The sequence below is a fragment of the Anabas testudineus genome, chromosome 5 (assembly GCF_900324465.2).
Source record: "Anabas testudineus chromosome 5, fAnaTes1.2, whole genome shotgun sequence".
NCBI lineage: Eukaryota > Metazoa > Chordata > Actinopteri > Anabantiformes > Anabantidae > Anabas > Anabas testudineus.
In genome coordinates, this window is record NC_046614.1 from 7,569,003 (window position 1) to 7,582,626 (window position 13,624).

The 13,624-nt window shown below is 43.7% G+C and overlaps 1 protein-coding gene across 3 annotated transcripts in view; it reads right to left on the reverse strand.

Moving 5' to 3' along the window:
- Positions 1-13,624, reverse strand: part of slc25a26 (solute carrier family 25 member 26) — a 43,766-nt gene that overhangs the window by 10,653 nt on the left and 19,489 nt on the right. For all 3 annotated transcript variants that reach the window (XM_026350008.1, XM_026350007.1, XM_026350009.1), the window contains exons 6-7: positions 3,931-3,975; positions 159-228 (exon numbers count right to left, since the gene is read on the reverse strand). In XM_026350008.1, coding sequence (XP_026205793.1) covers positions 159-228; positions 3,931-3,975 — 115 coding nt within the window. The remainder of the gene's footprint in view (positions 1-158; positions 229-3,930; positions 3,976-13,624) is intronic.

Sequence of the window (13,624 nt, forward strand, 5' to 3'; positions counted from 1 at the left end):
AATCCAACAACAATGCGGCTTTGGGTAAACTTGTCCCACCCTCCTGGCCACCTACTCACCTATCCATCCATCTATACCCCCCCCCAAAAGTCCCCCACCCCAAACCACCCTCCACCCCCTTTTGCCTCTTTCCCAAAGCAGCATATAATCCCCTGCACCTGCAAAAGCTCCGCACACAGCAGCCTGCCAAGAGTAGAGCGTGTGACCTTGCCTCCGCGACCACAGAGTCTGGGAGAAAGAGAGAGAAATGTCGAGAGAGAGAGGGTTGTCGATAGAGGAGGATGATGAAAGAGCAAGAGAAACGGGGAAAGAGGGAGGGAGACAAAGAGAGGGAGAGAGCAGATTGTAGTTAGTGGAGATATCAGACACATTGAAAACACATTGTGAACCTTGGTCTGGTCTGGGGTCCAGGCTCTGTGGCTGGGAACCAGCTTGTCCAGCTATTTTTGTGTTGCTTTTTCTCCCCAGTGATGTCATGCTACTTGTTTCCCAAGAACTGGGACGGGACAAGAGGGAGGCAGGAGAATACGCTGCAGCTCTCCCTCTCCGTCACGCTCAGTCCTCCGCATACTATGTGAAATGTGTTGGCAACTGTTTAAGTCTCACAGTGATTACAGTAGTGTGTAGTAATCAGCAGCTACACTATAACTAGAACTATACACTGGTTAGTTCACATTTGCTGAAAACTACAGTGCCCTGCACTACAAATAGATTTTTTTACAGATTTTCAACATAAAACTAGAAATGTGGGCAGTTTTTGGAACTTTGCACCTTTAGCGCAGCATGAATTAACATTTACTTACGCGAGATATGAACAGAATGAATAACAGTAGTCATGTGTATCTTCACAAATCCTCATAAGTACATGCAACTCAAGTGTGTGCCTGCTACCTGCAATGAGTTAAGACATAATGTCCATTACTTTTTCATTAGCATTTTTTTATCTGTTCTAAATACTGTAGCCCCAAGTCACACATTTGTCTTGAAAGGTTTCCACATCTCTCCTTAGAAGCTCAATACAGATAAGGGAGAGTATGCTAAACACAGAGTTGGCAGGTCACCGGGTGAACTTCTACAACCTATCACCATTCGGTATCAAAATACTGCAGTAAATCCTGTTTTTTTGAATGTCGTCTAGCACTTAATTAACTTTTGCAGCCAGTGACAGCATCTGCTCAAATTTCAGCCAATCACTGAGCAACGTAACCCTGAACAGATGTGAATAATAAGACGTTTCATTTTCTGCATCACATGCTGAGACAATGACTTTCGAAAAATAAGGAAAAGAAATGTTTGTGCAAACGTATGGACTGGATCACCTGCCGTCATGCTTTTGTGCTAGCATTGAACCAATATTTATATCAGCTGTGTTTACTTTAGTGCAAAGTCCTCAATAATTATAGTGTTTAGAAAATGAACTACATGTTTACAAGCTTTTACAAGGCAGGTTACACTGAAGCGGTTTAACCAAAAGCAAAACTAAATTCACACCAGTTTGTTGATCTATGGGAAAAACTGGATGGAATGGTCATAGCAGTGTTGTAGGTTGTCGCACACAGAGCCTCGTGTGTCAGGGCCGCTTGCTCAAATGCAATCGGCTGCAGAGCGAAACCACCTGATGCTTTCGTTTTGAGCATCAACTCTGTCTCTCTTTCTACTGCCCAGTAGTTTCTGCAAAGCTGTGTGGGGGCTGACGATGCGAGGTCAGTCCCTTCATAAAATGCACATGGACAGCTGGGCCGCCTCGGGGGCTGCAAGGTATGATTACTTCTTAGGGAGAGCAATTGAGCAACAGCATGGAGCGATTACTAATATTTTCTTTGTCCATCTCCCCCCCCCCTGCGAGTTAAATCTGCTGTGTGTTATCTCGTCCCTCCCCCCGCCCACCCCTCCTCTTATCTCGCACACATGTGGACATCGCAAAAACCATGTGTGCATGGATGCGCACGCAAACACAAACAAGTAAACACACACACACAAAAGACAGAAAGGAAGAAAGCGAGAAGAAAGAGGCCAGCAGAGAGTGAGCACAGGCTCAGGATGTGTCATGTGTGTTCCATTAGAGGGCAGATTAAAAAGGAGATTTTGTTTTCCACATCAAAGGCCTTGAAGGGGGGGGGGGGGGGGGGTGATTCCTCCCTGTCTCTCTCTCTCTGACTCTCTCCCTCCCTCCCTCTCTGCTTCATGAATAAATAATAAAGGCACAAACCTGGAAAAACAAACTTTTTGACCTGTGAACCCAGGGGTCAGGGTCTGACTCTGCACCTGGGTGACTTCCTGAAAAGCGCGGTTGGTCTGTGTGCATGTGTCGCTACGTCACTCGCGTGCCTCTGTGTTGTTGCGTGCACTTGGCGCGCAGCTTTACTGCACGCGTTCACGCACGCCATCGGTTTAATCTGCGTTCCCGTCGTGCCTGTGAAACTGAATTCCGTGGATTTTTTTTTTTTTTGCGGCTCTCTGTTGATGTTCGATCATAACCTAGAAAGTGTTACACCCTCCTGTTTTGCTAATGTTGTTTTTTTTTGAGGTCGGGACAGATGGGGCAGGCTGCGCAGTTGCTGTTGGGAAAAACAACGGAGTAGAAAAACCACATTATTGTGAAATTAATGTGTGGAAGAAGAAGAGCCAGAATGATTCACATGGATATTCAAATCTGGTGTGGAAAGGCGTTGTGTTTCTACGCAGTGACCGACGTATCAAATTCTCGCATAATCTGAATAATTGACTAGTATCCCTGACTTTTCCTGCCTGGAATAAACCTCTCCATGACATCCCAAGAAATTTAAGGACCAGCTGACCTTAATAAACTTTATGACGGGATTTGTCTGCTCACTTCTCTTCCACTGGGCCTACAGCAGTTGGTCGTTTCTCCCGTCTTCTCTTTCTGTTTCTCTCGCTGACAGCTGTAGCGGTTTGGTGCGAAATTAAAAAGAAAAGGTTCTTAACTCAGCGTATTACTAACCCACAGAGCAGATGGGAGATGATGCCACACACACACACACACAGATTTACTCGAAATCCCCCTCAAGTTTCTAAAAGCAGCTGAACATCTTGGTGGTCAGTCCTGGAGGTTGCTCATCGATGCCTTTTGTTTGCTTTGCTTCCTCTTCAACACCTTATTTATTATAATGAAAGGCATTAGTCATTCAGAGCACCATGTTAGCACAGAGGATAATTGGACTGTACAACTGCAGGAGCCGAGAGGAGAGGTCCAGATTCCAGCAGTTCAGCTCTCCGCCAACGGATGTGTCCAGATGGCCTGAGAGAGAGGGCCTTTTGACTGAGGGACAAAGAGACACTTGTGGACAACAGAATCTAACTCTCACACACGCACACACACACACACACACACACACACACACACACAGCTGTGCGGCATATTGTTCATCTCAGCTCGGCCGTTAGCTCCCAACATTGATGGAATGTTTGACTGTCTGCCTCTCGCACCCTTGAGACATGACGTTATTCCCACAAAACGCCATCTTTTCAAAGCGAAGTGGCTTTTTATGCGTTCACGGACACAATGCAATGAGAGAAAGGGCAAAGGAAGGTTGGGGGGGGGGTCGGAGGAGAAAGGCATGATTGAAAAAAGAAAAGACATTAAAAGAGCAGGAAGGAGAGAGAAAGCTAGAAAAGAATACACAGGAATGATGCTAAATTGAAGGATGGTTTGATAGTTGGTAGTTGTGATGACCCATTAAACCGGGGCATAAAGTCCCATTTTCGCCCGCCACAATGATACAGGGGAATGCAGAGAGTGAGCCTGCTGTAAATGTGTCAGAGTGCAACCACAGTATTACAAGTTTACTACAGATTTACCACTGAGAATAATTACAGTAAATGATGGCACTGGTGGAGAGGGGAGAGATGAGGACGGGAGAAAATAAACACAGAGGGAGACAGACACTGAAGACCATATCTGCTACATACCTTTAAATATTCCCACAGGGGAAACTGCACCAATGAAAACGGGACCTGAAAGACACAGAAGGCAAAGTTTGAATGATCAGGATTATGTCGGGTTTAGTTTTTGATTTTCTGGCGGTTCGTGTTTCCCCTGTAACCTCCAATCTCCTGCACTTGTCTTTCCTGCCACCTTTCTCTGTTTCCTCTCACTCAACTGACTGCTCCCTTGTTCCTTCTCACTTCTGATGATTAATGAATGAGACGGGCTGTGGTCTGGCAGCGTTCAGCGGAGGGATGGATGGATGGATTGATGGGTGGATAGATGGATAGCTGGATGGAGCAAACTTGGAAAGAGGGAGTGTGGGATGGAGGGAGGGTCGACACTGGTGGTTGGTGAGTGTGAGTGTTGCCACTAGAAACAATAAACTGGTCCAGACAGGAAGCAGGAGGAAATCTATGGCTGTGCCAAGGCAAGGGGCTAAATGGCACAGTCAGACCACACACACACACACACACACACACACACACACACACACACACACACACACACACACACACACACACACACAGACAGACACAGACAGACAGGCACACACACACGTGCATCCTGTCATCTTGCGCAGCAGAAATAGTAAAGCAGGACAGGAAGGAACAGTGGGAAATAAAAACAAAACCAAAGAGAGAAATAAATAAAGTGACACCCGGTTGTGTCATCACTCTTTGATCACAGCAACAAGAGGATCATTCATCCATCTGCGCTGCCTCCTCCGACATGTTCCACCAGACCACGTTAGCACATTCGTAAAACTGGACTGATCCAACTCTGAGTCAGCCGGAGAGCGAGAGACAACACAAGACCTGTGTTTGTGCCACTTGATGAGCTTATTAAGCACTTGGTCAAAATGAAGTGACCTCATGTAAACACTTGGTCTGCAGTAGATTAACCTAAAGGGTATCTGCCTCATCTGCTCCTTGAGAGCTGAGTATGAAACTTTATAATGACAAGGCCATTTTCAAAGCCAAAGTAAAGAAAGCTGTGAAAACAAGAGCACAGCATATTAGTTTTCTATGATGCACTGGTAAAACACCTGATTTTACAAGTAAATATGGCAAATAAGAGGCATTGGGATGTATTGCTAAGTCTAATGCACATATATACTGTCTGAAATGTCTGGATAACCTGATATTCAGACACACATCTTCAAATCATTCAGAATCCAGAATTTCCACTGGCAATGGCTCATTGTAAAAAGGACAAAGTTGAGAAAACTTCAAGGCAACTTACTGCTGAGTTTTGAGGCCAATTCAAATTGGAAAGATTGAAAAGTTTTTGAAAAAAAAAAAAACTCCTAGAGTTTTGTTCAGTTAATTTATTTTACTATCTCTAAAATTTCAAGTTTATCTATTGTTAAGCAAATGTATCAAAGACACTATGCAAATTTCCACCAGGACTATTTTCTGTAGAGAACTAAAAAAAACACAATATTTTAAGAGCATTAACTCAACAAATGCATGCTGGGAAATCTGCTAATATGCTCATTTGTTTTGTATCGTATCAACTCAATGTAACGAGCACAGTGAACTCTAACAAATGTAGTCATTTAACTATTAATCATAAGTTAAAAACTTCTAGGAGTTGAAATGAGCATGTGCAAGGTGCAATTAAATGCTTTCACAATAAGATGAGCAATTTCAAGTTTTCATTTTTACAATGCATAAAGAAATGTAAATAATTGCAGGTATGTGCTTGATGTACAGTAGCGGCCTGGAACGTGGATAAATGTTCCAGTGGAAACTCTTCATGCCAACCTGGTCTGTGTGGTGGTCTGGGCCGTCTGAAGCAAACACTCCCAGTACTTGGAGATAATGTTAAAAACTTTATTTCACATACCGTCGGTCTGAAAGAGGAGATGATGAAGACTGAGAGCACCCCTGTTTTTTCTAAATGTGGAGGGATTAGAGTGAGCTTCTGCCTCCTTTTACCAAGCTGATGAGTTCTGCTTTTCAGACGCAGAGAATCCTGCTGTACATGTAATGCGGTGTGCTGGAATGGGGCGAAACTAATTTGGAAGCGAGGAGTAAGTAGCAAGCGAGTAAACACATGTCCTGACTCATTTCACATTTTGGGAACTTTTGAACTACTTGTGTGAAACTTCTCACATGATTTTAAAAAACAGTAGGCGTGTGTGTGTGTGTGTAAGAAGTTTATCATAATAGAATAGAATACATTAAATTTCATGGTGCCTGTTCTGTTGCATGTGTGCAGATGAGGAGTTCTGTGGAGCATCTGTAACGACTGATCCACCAATAATTTATGACTTATTGTGACTTATGATTTAGCACCGCTGGCACACTATTCGTGGAATGCGTGTGTGTGTGTGTGTGTGTTGCACAGCGAAGGCAGAACGTCTGAAAACCGCATGTGGTCTGATTGAAAATTATAATTAACACTTGAAGCATGTATGAGCCTGACGAGATGATGCAGGATTCAGCTGTGCGGGTTTGTTTATCCCAGTTATGAAATCAAATGCACACGGTGCAGTGTGGAGAATATGGAACTAGCCCCTGCAGTGTTGTCAGTTTCAGTCCTAAAACGCTCTCTGCTCGTCTCACATCAGCAATAAGACACAATCAACCTCGCAGGCGCATGAGGAACGAGAGCGAGCGAGAGAGATGTGCTAATGAAAGAGGGCTGGACACGTAATCCTTCTGTTATACAGCGGTGCATGATCATACTGTGAACATACCAAACAAAAACAACCTGGTATCTCTTCACTGTCCGTTGAGCAGAGCAGCGCGTGCGACGTGTTGCAGTCTGTGGAATGACTTTTCACCACAACTGCAATTCTTGTGTCACTGCTCTGACTTGTAATGAAAACACCAGCAAGGTTTTTTTTTTTTTTTTTTTTAAAAACAGCCCGAGAGAGCGCGCATGCTGTTTGTCCTTTTTAAAGGGATAGGGTAACCATGGAGACATGTGATGTCAATGTCACTCATTTACTTCGTCCCCATGTAGTTTTGAATGTTTGAACATGACATTTTTCCAAAGACGAAACACAGCCTCCAGTTAAGTTTCTGTTCTCTTTCACCTGTTTGTTCAATTAAGAAAAAATGACACGTTTATATAATATCTGCATGTGCGCCTGTGCTCAGCAATCCCAGTGTGTGTCCACAGTGGTTTTCTTGTTCAGGGTGGTTTAGTTAGGGCTGCATGTGTAAAATATCTACTTTGTCAAAGTTATTATAACGTCCACACAAAGGTTATTTTAGGGTGCTGGTCTCAAAAGTGGTGCAGGTGTTTTCCCCATTCTTGCTCAACTGTTTCGCACATGTAGGTCTAAAAAAGTACAGTATCCTACTTGAGTCATTTCACATTTGCCAATGAAAACAAGTCCTTGGTCGACATATTCATAACAGACGTGAATGTAATTAAGCCCATTACACAAACTCAGTTGTCGTCTCTTATTGAATGTAGGAGAAGTTTAAGTCTCTAGGAAAAATCCGGAGAATTACTTTTGCTGTTTACCTGATGAAATGAGACAATCGGGAATCAAACTGAATTGATGCTGAACTTTGTGAGCTGAAAAAGAAACAGGAGATCGCGCTCAGCAAGTTCCACATATCTAGCGTTTTTAAATCTTCATAAACAAACAGTACACACAACATACCAGCAATGCAAAAATAAATCTATTAATAGACTCTTCACCAACTACACTTTATTATGCAAATGTCTACAAAGTGTGCATCTGTCAGTGACTAATCGGTATCAGTTAATCAGCATTCATGTAATTAGTTATTGTATAAGTTAACAGATAATGCAGAAGAGGAAGACCTGATCCAAACGTGACAATAACGTCATGTTACTGTTCTCTGACCTAACACCTGGTTCAGCCACTGTTTACTGAAGCGGATTTGATGGAGTTGCTGGCCGCCCGTTCATTGCACCTTGTTGAGATTAAACAAAAAAAAAAAAAAAAGCAGCATGGACGTTTGTGCTCACTGAAGAAGGCATGATGATGAACAGGTTTTTCCTGGCAGGTGCCTAGTTGAGCCTGCATATGCTATCCGAGGCTCATGCTGGTGCTAGACCCCAACAGAAGCAGCGGTTCCAGTGGCAGCTCCGTGTTGTGCACTTCCACAGTTATGCCGTGCAGCTTGTCGCTGAGTGGGTTAAGGACTCAGACACCGTAGGACGCTGCGGGGGCCCCACCTGGCTGTATAACTGGTTGCAGGTGCTGGACCTGAAGTCAAGAGGTGACTCTTTCTCTTAACCACAGGGCCAGTGGGCAAACCACATGGTTTCGATATCCTAGAGTTACAGAGAGGTCTGCCACAAGTGTTCAGGGCACACATTTAGACCTCAGCTATGTCACGGTAGACTAGCACACAGCCACGCAGACAACCAGGGTCGTGCTGCACTAGACCAGCATGCAGGCAGCCAGGCAGCATAAAATCCACATTTGCTCAATAGGGCTAACTGCTGACTCTGTCTGATCCCCCAGCCCCATATAATGCCTCAGCTACCATGGTCTATTCAGGACTAGGAGGCCAAGTCAAACTGACTGGCGTGTGTGTGCGTGTGTATGTGTGTGGATATATTGGCCACTCAATCCAAGCGTGCTAATAAACAGAAAGGACATCAATTCCATTAGAAAATAGATCAGCTAGACTCTAAACAGGAATATTCAGTTGCTGTGTGTCATTTCACATGATACAGCTAAACATGTAGCTGTGATTAAAAGAAGAACTCCACTAAAGGGAGAGCAGCTATGAGCTATGGTGTTTAAATCTACTGAAAAAACGACTAGCTCACACAGCTGCAGTTTGAGCCAATCAGAGCGCTTCCATGACCATTTAAGACACAACCAAATCGTAGTGATCATAAGAAACCAGGAAGATGTACACACCCAGTGCATTCAACACATGGTTGAGGGCTGCAAACAAGATTTCAATGTCACTGGACGGAAAACCTTTAAAATAAACACAACAGAAGCATAAATTCTCATTTTTAGAGTTATGGAATAGGGAGGTTAGCAACCAGTTGGTGAGTTTCTGGCACACTACATCTTCCTCTTCACCTTCTTCGGCTCTGCTCCCTGCTCTGTTCCAAAGTCAAATACATACAGTACAGAGAGAGATTCTGTTATCACATTACATGCCTCTTTTTTTTTTGTGTAAAGAAATCATACCACAGTGGACAAACTGTGTTCCAGGAGCACAGCAGCATCTGCTCCCAAAGCCCACAAACATCTGTGTCATCCAGCCGGCCTCCAGGGACCGGATTCCACTGCTGGGAAACACATGACCAGCACTCACACAGACCTGCTATCATGCATGTACAGTATCGTGTCTTGCATTTTTGTAGAATATGCTGGCATGCTTAATCATATTTCTGATGGTGTGTGTGTGTGTGTGTGTGTGTGTGTGTGTGTGTGTGTGTGTTTCTGAGAAGCAGCATTATATATTTGCTGGATGACACATTTTTTAAATGATTGAAGGTGACAGTGCCATTTGCTGTGACTGTCAGGTACTATATTACACGAATATGGAGATCCTGTCTGGTGTGTCATTCTGCTGACAGTGCTCCAGTTTGTGAGTGTGTGTGTGTGAGTGTGCCTGTCCTTGCCAACTGTATTAGTGCTAACTTTATTAGTATTCAGAGAGGCTCCGGGCTGTCACAGGTCCTTAGACACTCAGCGGAGGGCAGGAAAAACACATGTCAAAATACATACACGTTAAGCTTGATTGCAGGCAAGTCAGTTGGCTGCAATTTGACAAATGACTTTTAATAGGTCGTACTGCAGCTTCTGCATACTGATGAGCGTTTTGAGGAGGAGAAAGAGCAGCGAAGATGGAAATTGAGATGGAGGGATTGGTAGACAAATGTATAGACAGCCAGTAATAAAGATTAGTCGTTATTTGTATTTCATCATTCATTTTTCCAACACAGATTTCCATTAAACTAACTAGCGTGGAAGTGCTCGCTCCAAAAAAACAGAGGATAAATTCACATGACCTCATGCTATCAGAAAACTCTCACTGCTAACACAGACTAGGAGTTGAACAGACTACAAACCAACTCTACACAGTCCACACCTGTGCTGGTGAATGTCTGACGCTGTATGTGAACGACTATATGCTGGTATTCTCGGTATGAAAACGCGAACAGGTGTTTACCATCTTAGTTTAGCTTGTTCACATGCACATTTTTGACCATCATAAACAAAGCACAGCTGAGGCTGAGGTCATAAACTGAAGTATTGGACAAACAAACTCGAATTATGCCTCCGACAATCAGTCAAGTTGAAGTTTATATGCGTGTCTGTAAAGAGTTCTAATTGAATCGGCTCCCCCGTGGGTCCAAGTGTCAATTTTGGAGAAATATATGATCCACAAGAATTGGGACAAGACGGACAACCCAAAAGTGCAATTCCTCCAATCACAGCTGTTGCTGGCGGAGGAGCATGAAAAAAAAATTACCTTACAATGGTGTTAGATGAAAGCATAAGGCATGAGCCTACTGTACAGGTCTGTACCATATCTACTGTCAATCCCTTTAAAAGTTGCTAAGACAATCATTCCAATATTTACTGGGGTTCTTCAGTTGAGACACAGGTGGTGGACCGACGATGGTCCCTGCCATCCCGTTTGTGTGCTTCCCATTATTACCCACCTTGCTAAAACTCACATTATAGTTAGAAAAGACAGCAGCAAATGCACGATGACACTGTTTACTGTCATTACGATGACAGTAAAAGATGCCCTCCCTGATTTTACTGCTTTGTTATGAAATAACACTGCTCTGAAAACCACTACTCGCATTCAGTCAAGACAATGTGGTGCAATCTGGAACGCAACAACTTACGCAGTCGTTCTGCTCCGTTCCTGCCACCAGATGTGGAACAAATGAGCAAATGGTTCATGAGCCAGAGAAGTCTGTTGGATCCTCTGTTAGGACTTGTTACTAAATGACCAATCCAAATCCATTTGGCAAAACCTCCTAAACCCGTGGATTTGGAATTTATCAAATGTACCATTTCAAATGAGACCATGGCTACACTCTCAAATTCAATTTATGCGCAAAATAAAATTAACAATGAGTCCTTTCAAATGTTTAAACAGTCGTTTTAAGAAACACTGAGTCATTGAAGAAGGTTTAGATTATTGTCTTGTACCTTTACCTTAATCAGAGCATTCTGCCTGAGAGGAGGGTTAGGAGAGGAGAGGAGAGGAGAGGAGAGGAGAGGAGAGGAGAGGAGAGGAGAGGAGAGGCTTTGAAGAGAAAGCAGATGGTAGTCAGATGGTAGAGTTATCAGTGGCGGCCTTATGTAAAGTGAGAAATCACTATGGGCTATGTGAAGACTAAAACACACACACACACACACACACACACACACACACACACAAATACAAAAAAAATAAAAAAATCCTATGGGCTGGGCCAGCGTAGCCAAACCCAGAGTCTAAGCCCACATTTATTACCTGCTAATGCAACAGGGCTGCAAGCCGAATTCACTTGCCAAAGTCATACAAGCAAACACACACACACACACAAACACACACACACACACACACACACACACGTACGTCTCAAACATCCAGACACACCCACATTCCACCCGCTCCATGTCACGAAAAGAATCACGAGGAGCTGACTGCGGTGACACGCTGATAACAAACAGACAAAGATCAGATTTTAATATGTCGAAAGTTGATGAAGTCATTAATCATGTCAGAGATGCAGGTGGTGTTGGACACCTCCGAACGTTCCCGTGCCAAGTGTTTAACCTCAGTCTTAGAGAGTCACTGAGCAGGAAGAGGCCAGACCTGTTTGCCTGACAGTTAAGGGACAATGTGGATGAATATACGAAGACAATATATGCACGCAAGGCCACGAGTGAACCAAAACACTAATGCAACCACTAAAAACAACACAACAGACAAGTTCTTTCCAGTAAGCACAAGCAGCGAGCACACACACAGACACACACACACACACACACAGACAGGGATGTTGCTGGTTAGTTCTATTTTAATGAAGTTTGAGAGATATGCGATAAGGATGCATGTTGCAATGCCCTGAACTCTGAGTTAACAGTGAGTGGGGGGCAGTAATTATTTCCCCAAAACAGCTGCAGCTGGACAGTTTCTGAGTAACAACCCAGCAGATAGTTTTTTTAAGATGATGTATATAACATCATGATATGATATAGGTATTTGATATTTACTGTTATTAACAGTGTTCCTTGGGATATTACATCAAACACACATATAGAATATATAGTACGAAAGAGAACACATACTAAACAAATATAAATTATTGTCTGCTCACATGTTTCATTCAATAATGTAATTTTAGAGATCGTTGGGTCAGATTTCACATGCTGCCTTTAAAGGTGAAATATAATTTGAACAAAATAAAAAACATAATTAATTTATTGTTTGAAATTGTAACATGATTCCTGTGAAAATAATGATGTCATATTATGAACATGATCATGATTATGGTGAGTAGTGTAATCATATGTTCTCGAACCAGAGCGGGCTAAATGGGTTTGTACTAACCTACTCCATTCACCGACCTTGCTTCTGTCGCAACTGCGTACACGCTTTATTATTTTCCTGGTATGAACGGCTCTATATGTTATGTTAGCAAACACAGGACCCGCACTGTGCACCTGTGAGCTAATGTCGCACCTAGTTACTGCAGTGACAACAGAGGTGACACCTGGCAGTGACACTGCAAGAAAACCTGGTTAAACACAGGAGCACGGGAGGAATTTCTATGTGTCCGGTTTAGTAAGAAAGAGGGACACAGTGTGTGTGTGTGTGTGTGCGTGTGTGTGTGTGTGTGTTTCACACCTAAGTACACCTCAGGGACAGAGGAGTTCAGGGCGTTTTAAATAAATAAACAAACACATAAATAAAGTCAATCAATAGAAGGAGCCTGATCCGGCACTCTGGGCCTGTGTTTGGCCTCTCACGTCATAAGAGAGGCCTGAAGGAGAGATGAGGGGAGGAGGGAGGGAGGGAGGGAGGGAGGGAGGGGGATGGAGGAGGGAACTGAGAATGGCAGGGAGAGAGAGAGAAGGTTGGATTACTTCTCTCCTGGTGGGTGTATAATGTTGGGTAGTGGATGCCAAGGTTTGCTCTCACAGAAAACAGACCCCAATGTGCTGCCTCAGTTCAAGCACACACACACACACACACACACACACACACACCTGCCTTCGCGCTCCCCTGAGGAACACTTCACACAAATCATATGCTTATCCAAACCTAAACCTGTAACACATACAAAGCATAACTCCCTTTGTGCTCCGTGCAGTTCCTAAACCTAAATTTGTCACAGATTAGGGAGTGTTGGAATCTGCACAGTAATGTGTATCCTGCAGCGTGTGTCCCTTTAAGGCCTATGCTGTGTAACTGACGAGTATTCAGCCCTAAGCGACGAGCAATCACTCATCGCAAGCTGAAGTCTTGCAACGAGTGTGACTGCACTTGCTGAAGAATTCCACCTGACAGTTTTTAATGCCAAGGGCAGAGCTGTGTGTGTGTGTGTGTGTGTGTGTGTGTTTAAACAAGCAAAAACTAAGACGAGGTTTGAGCGCCGGCACTTCTTCCCTGAGCCAATCAAACGTTAGTTGGCCCCGGTTCCCATAAGGCGCCGCAGCCCGGTAAATGTCGGCACAGAGCCGTAATATTTCTGACAAATTAA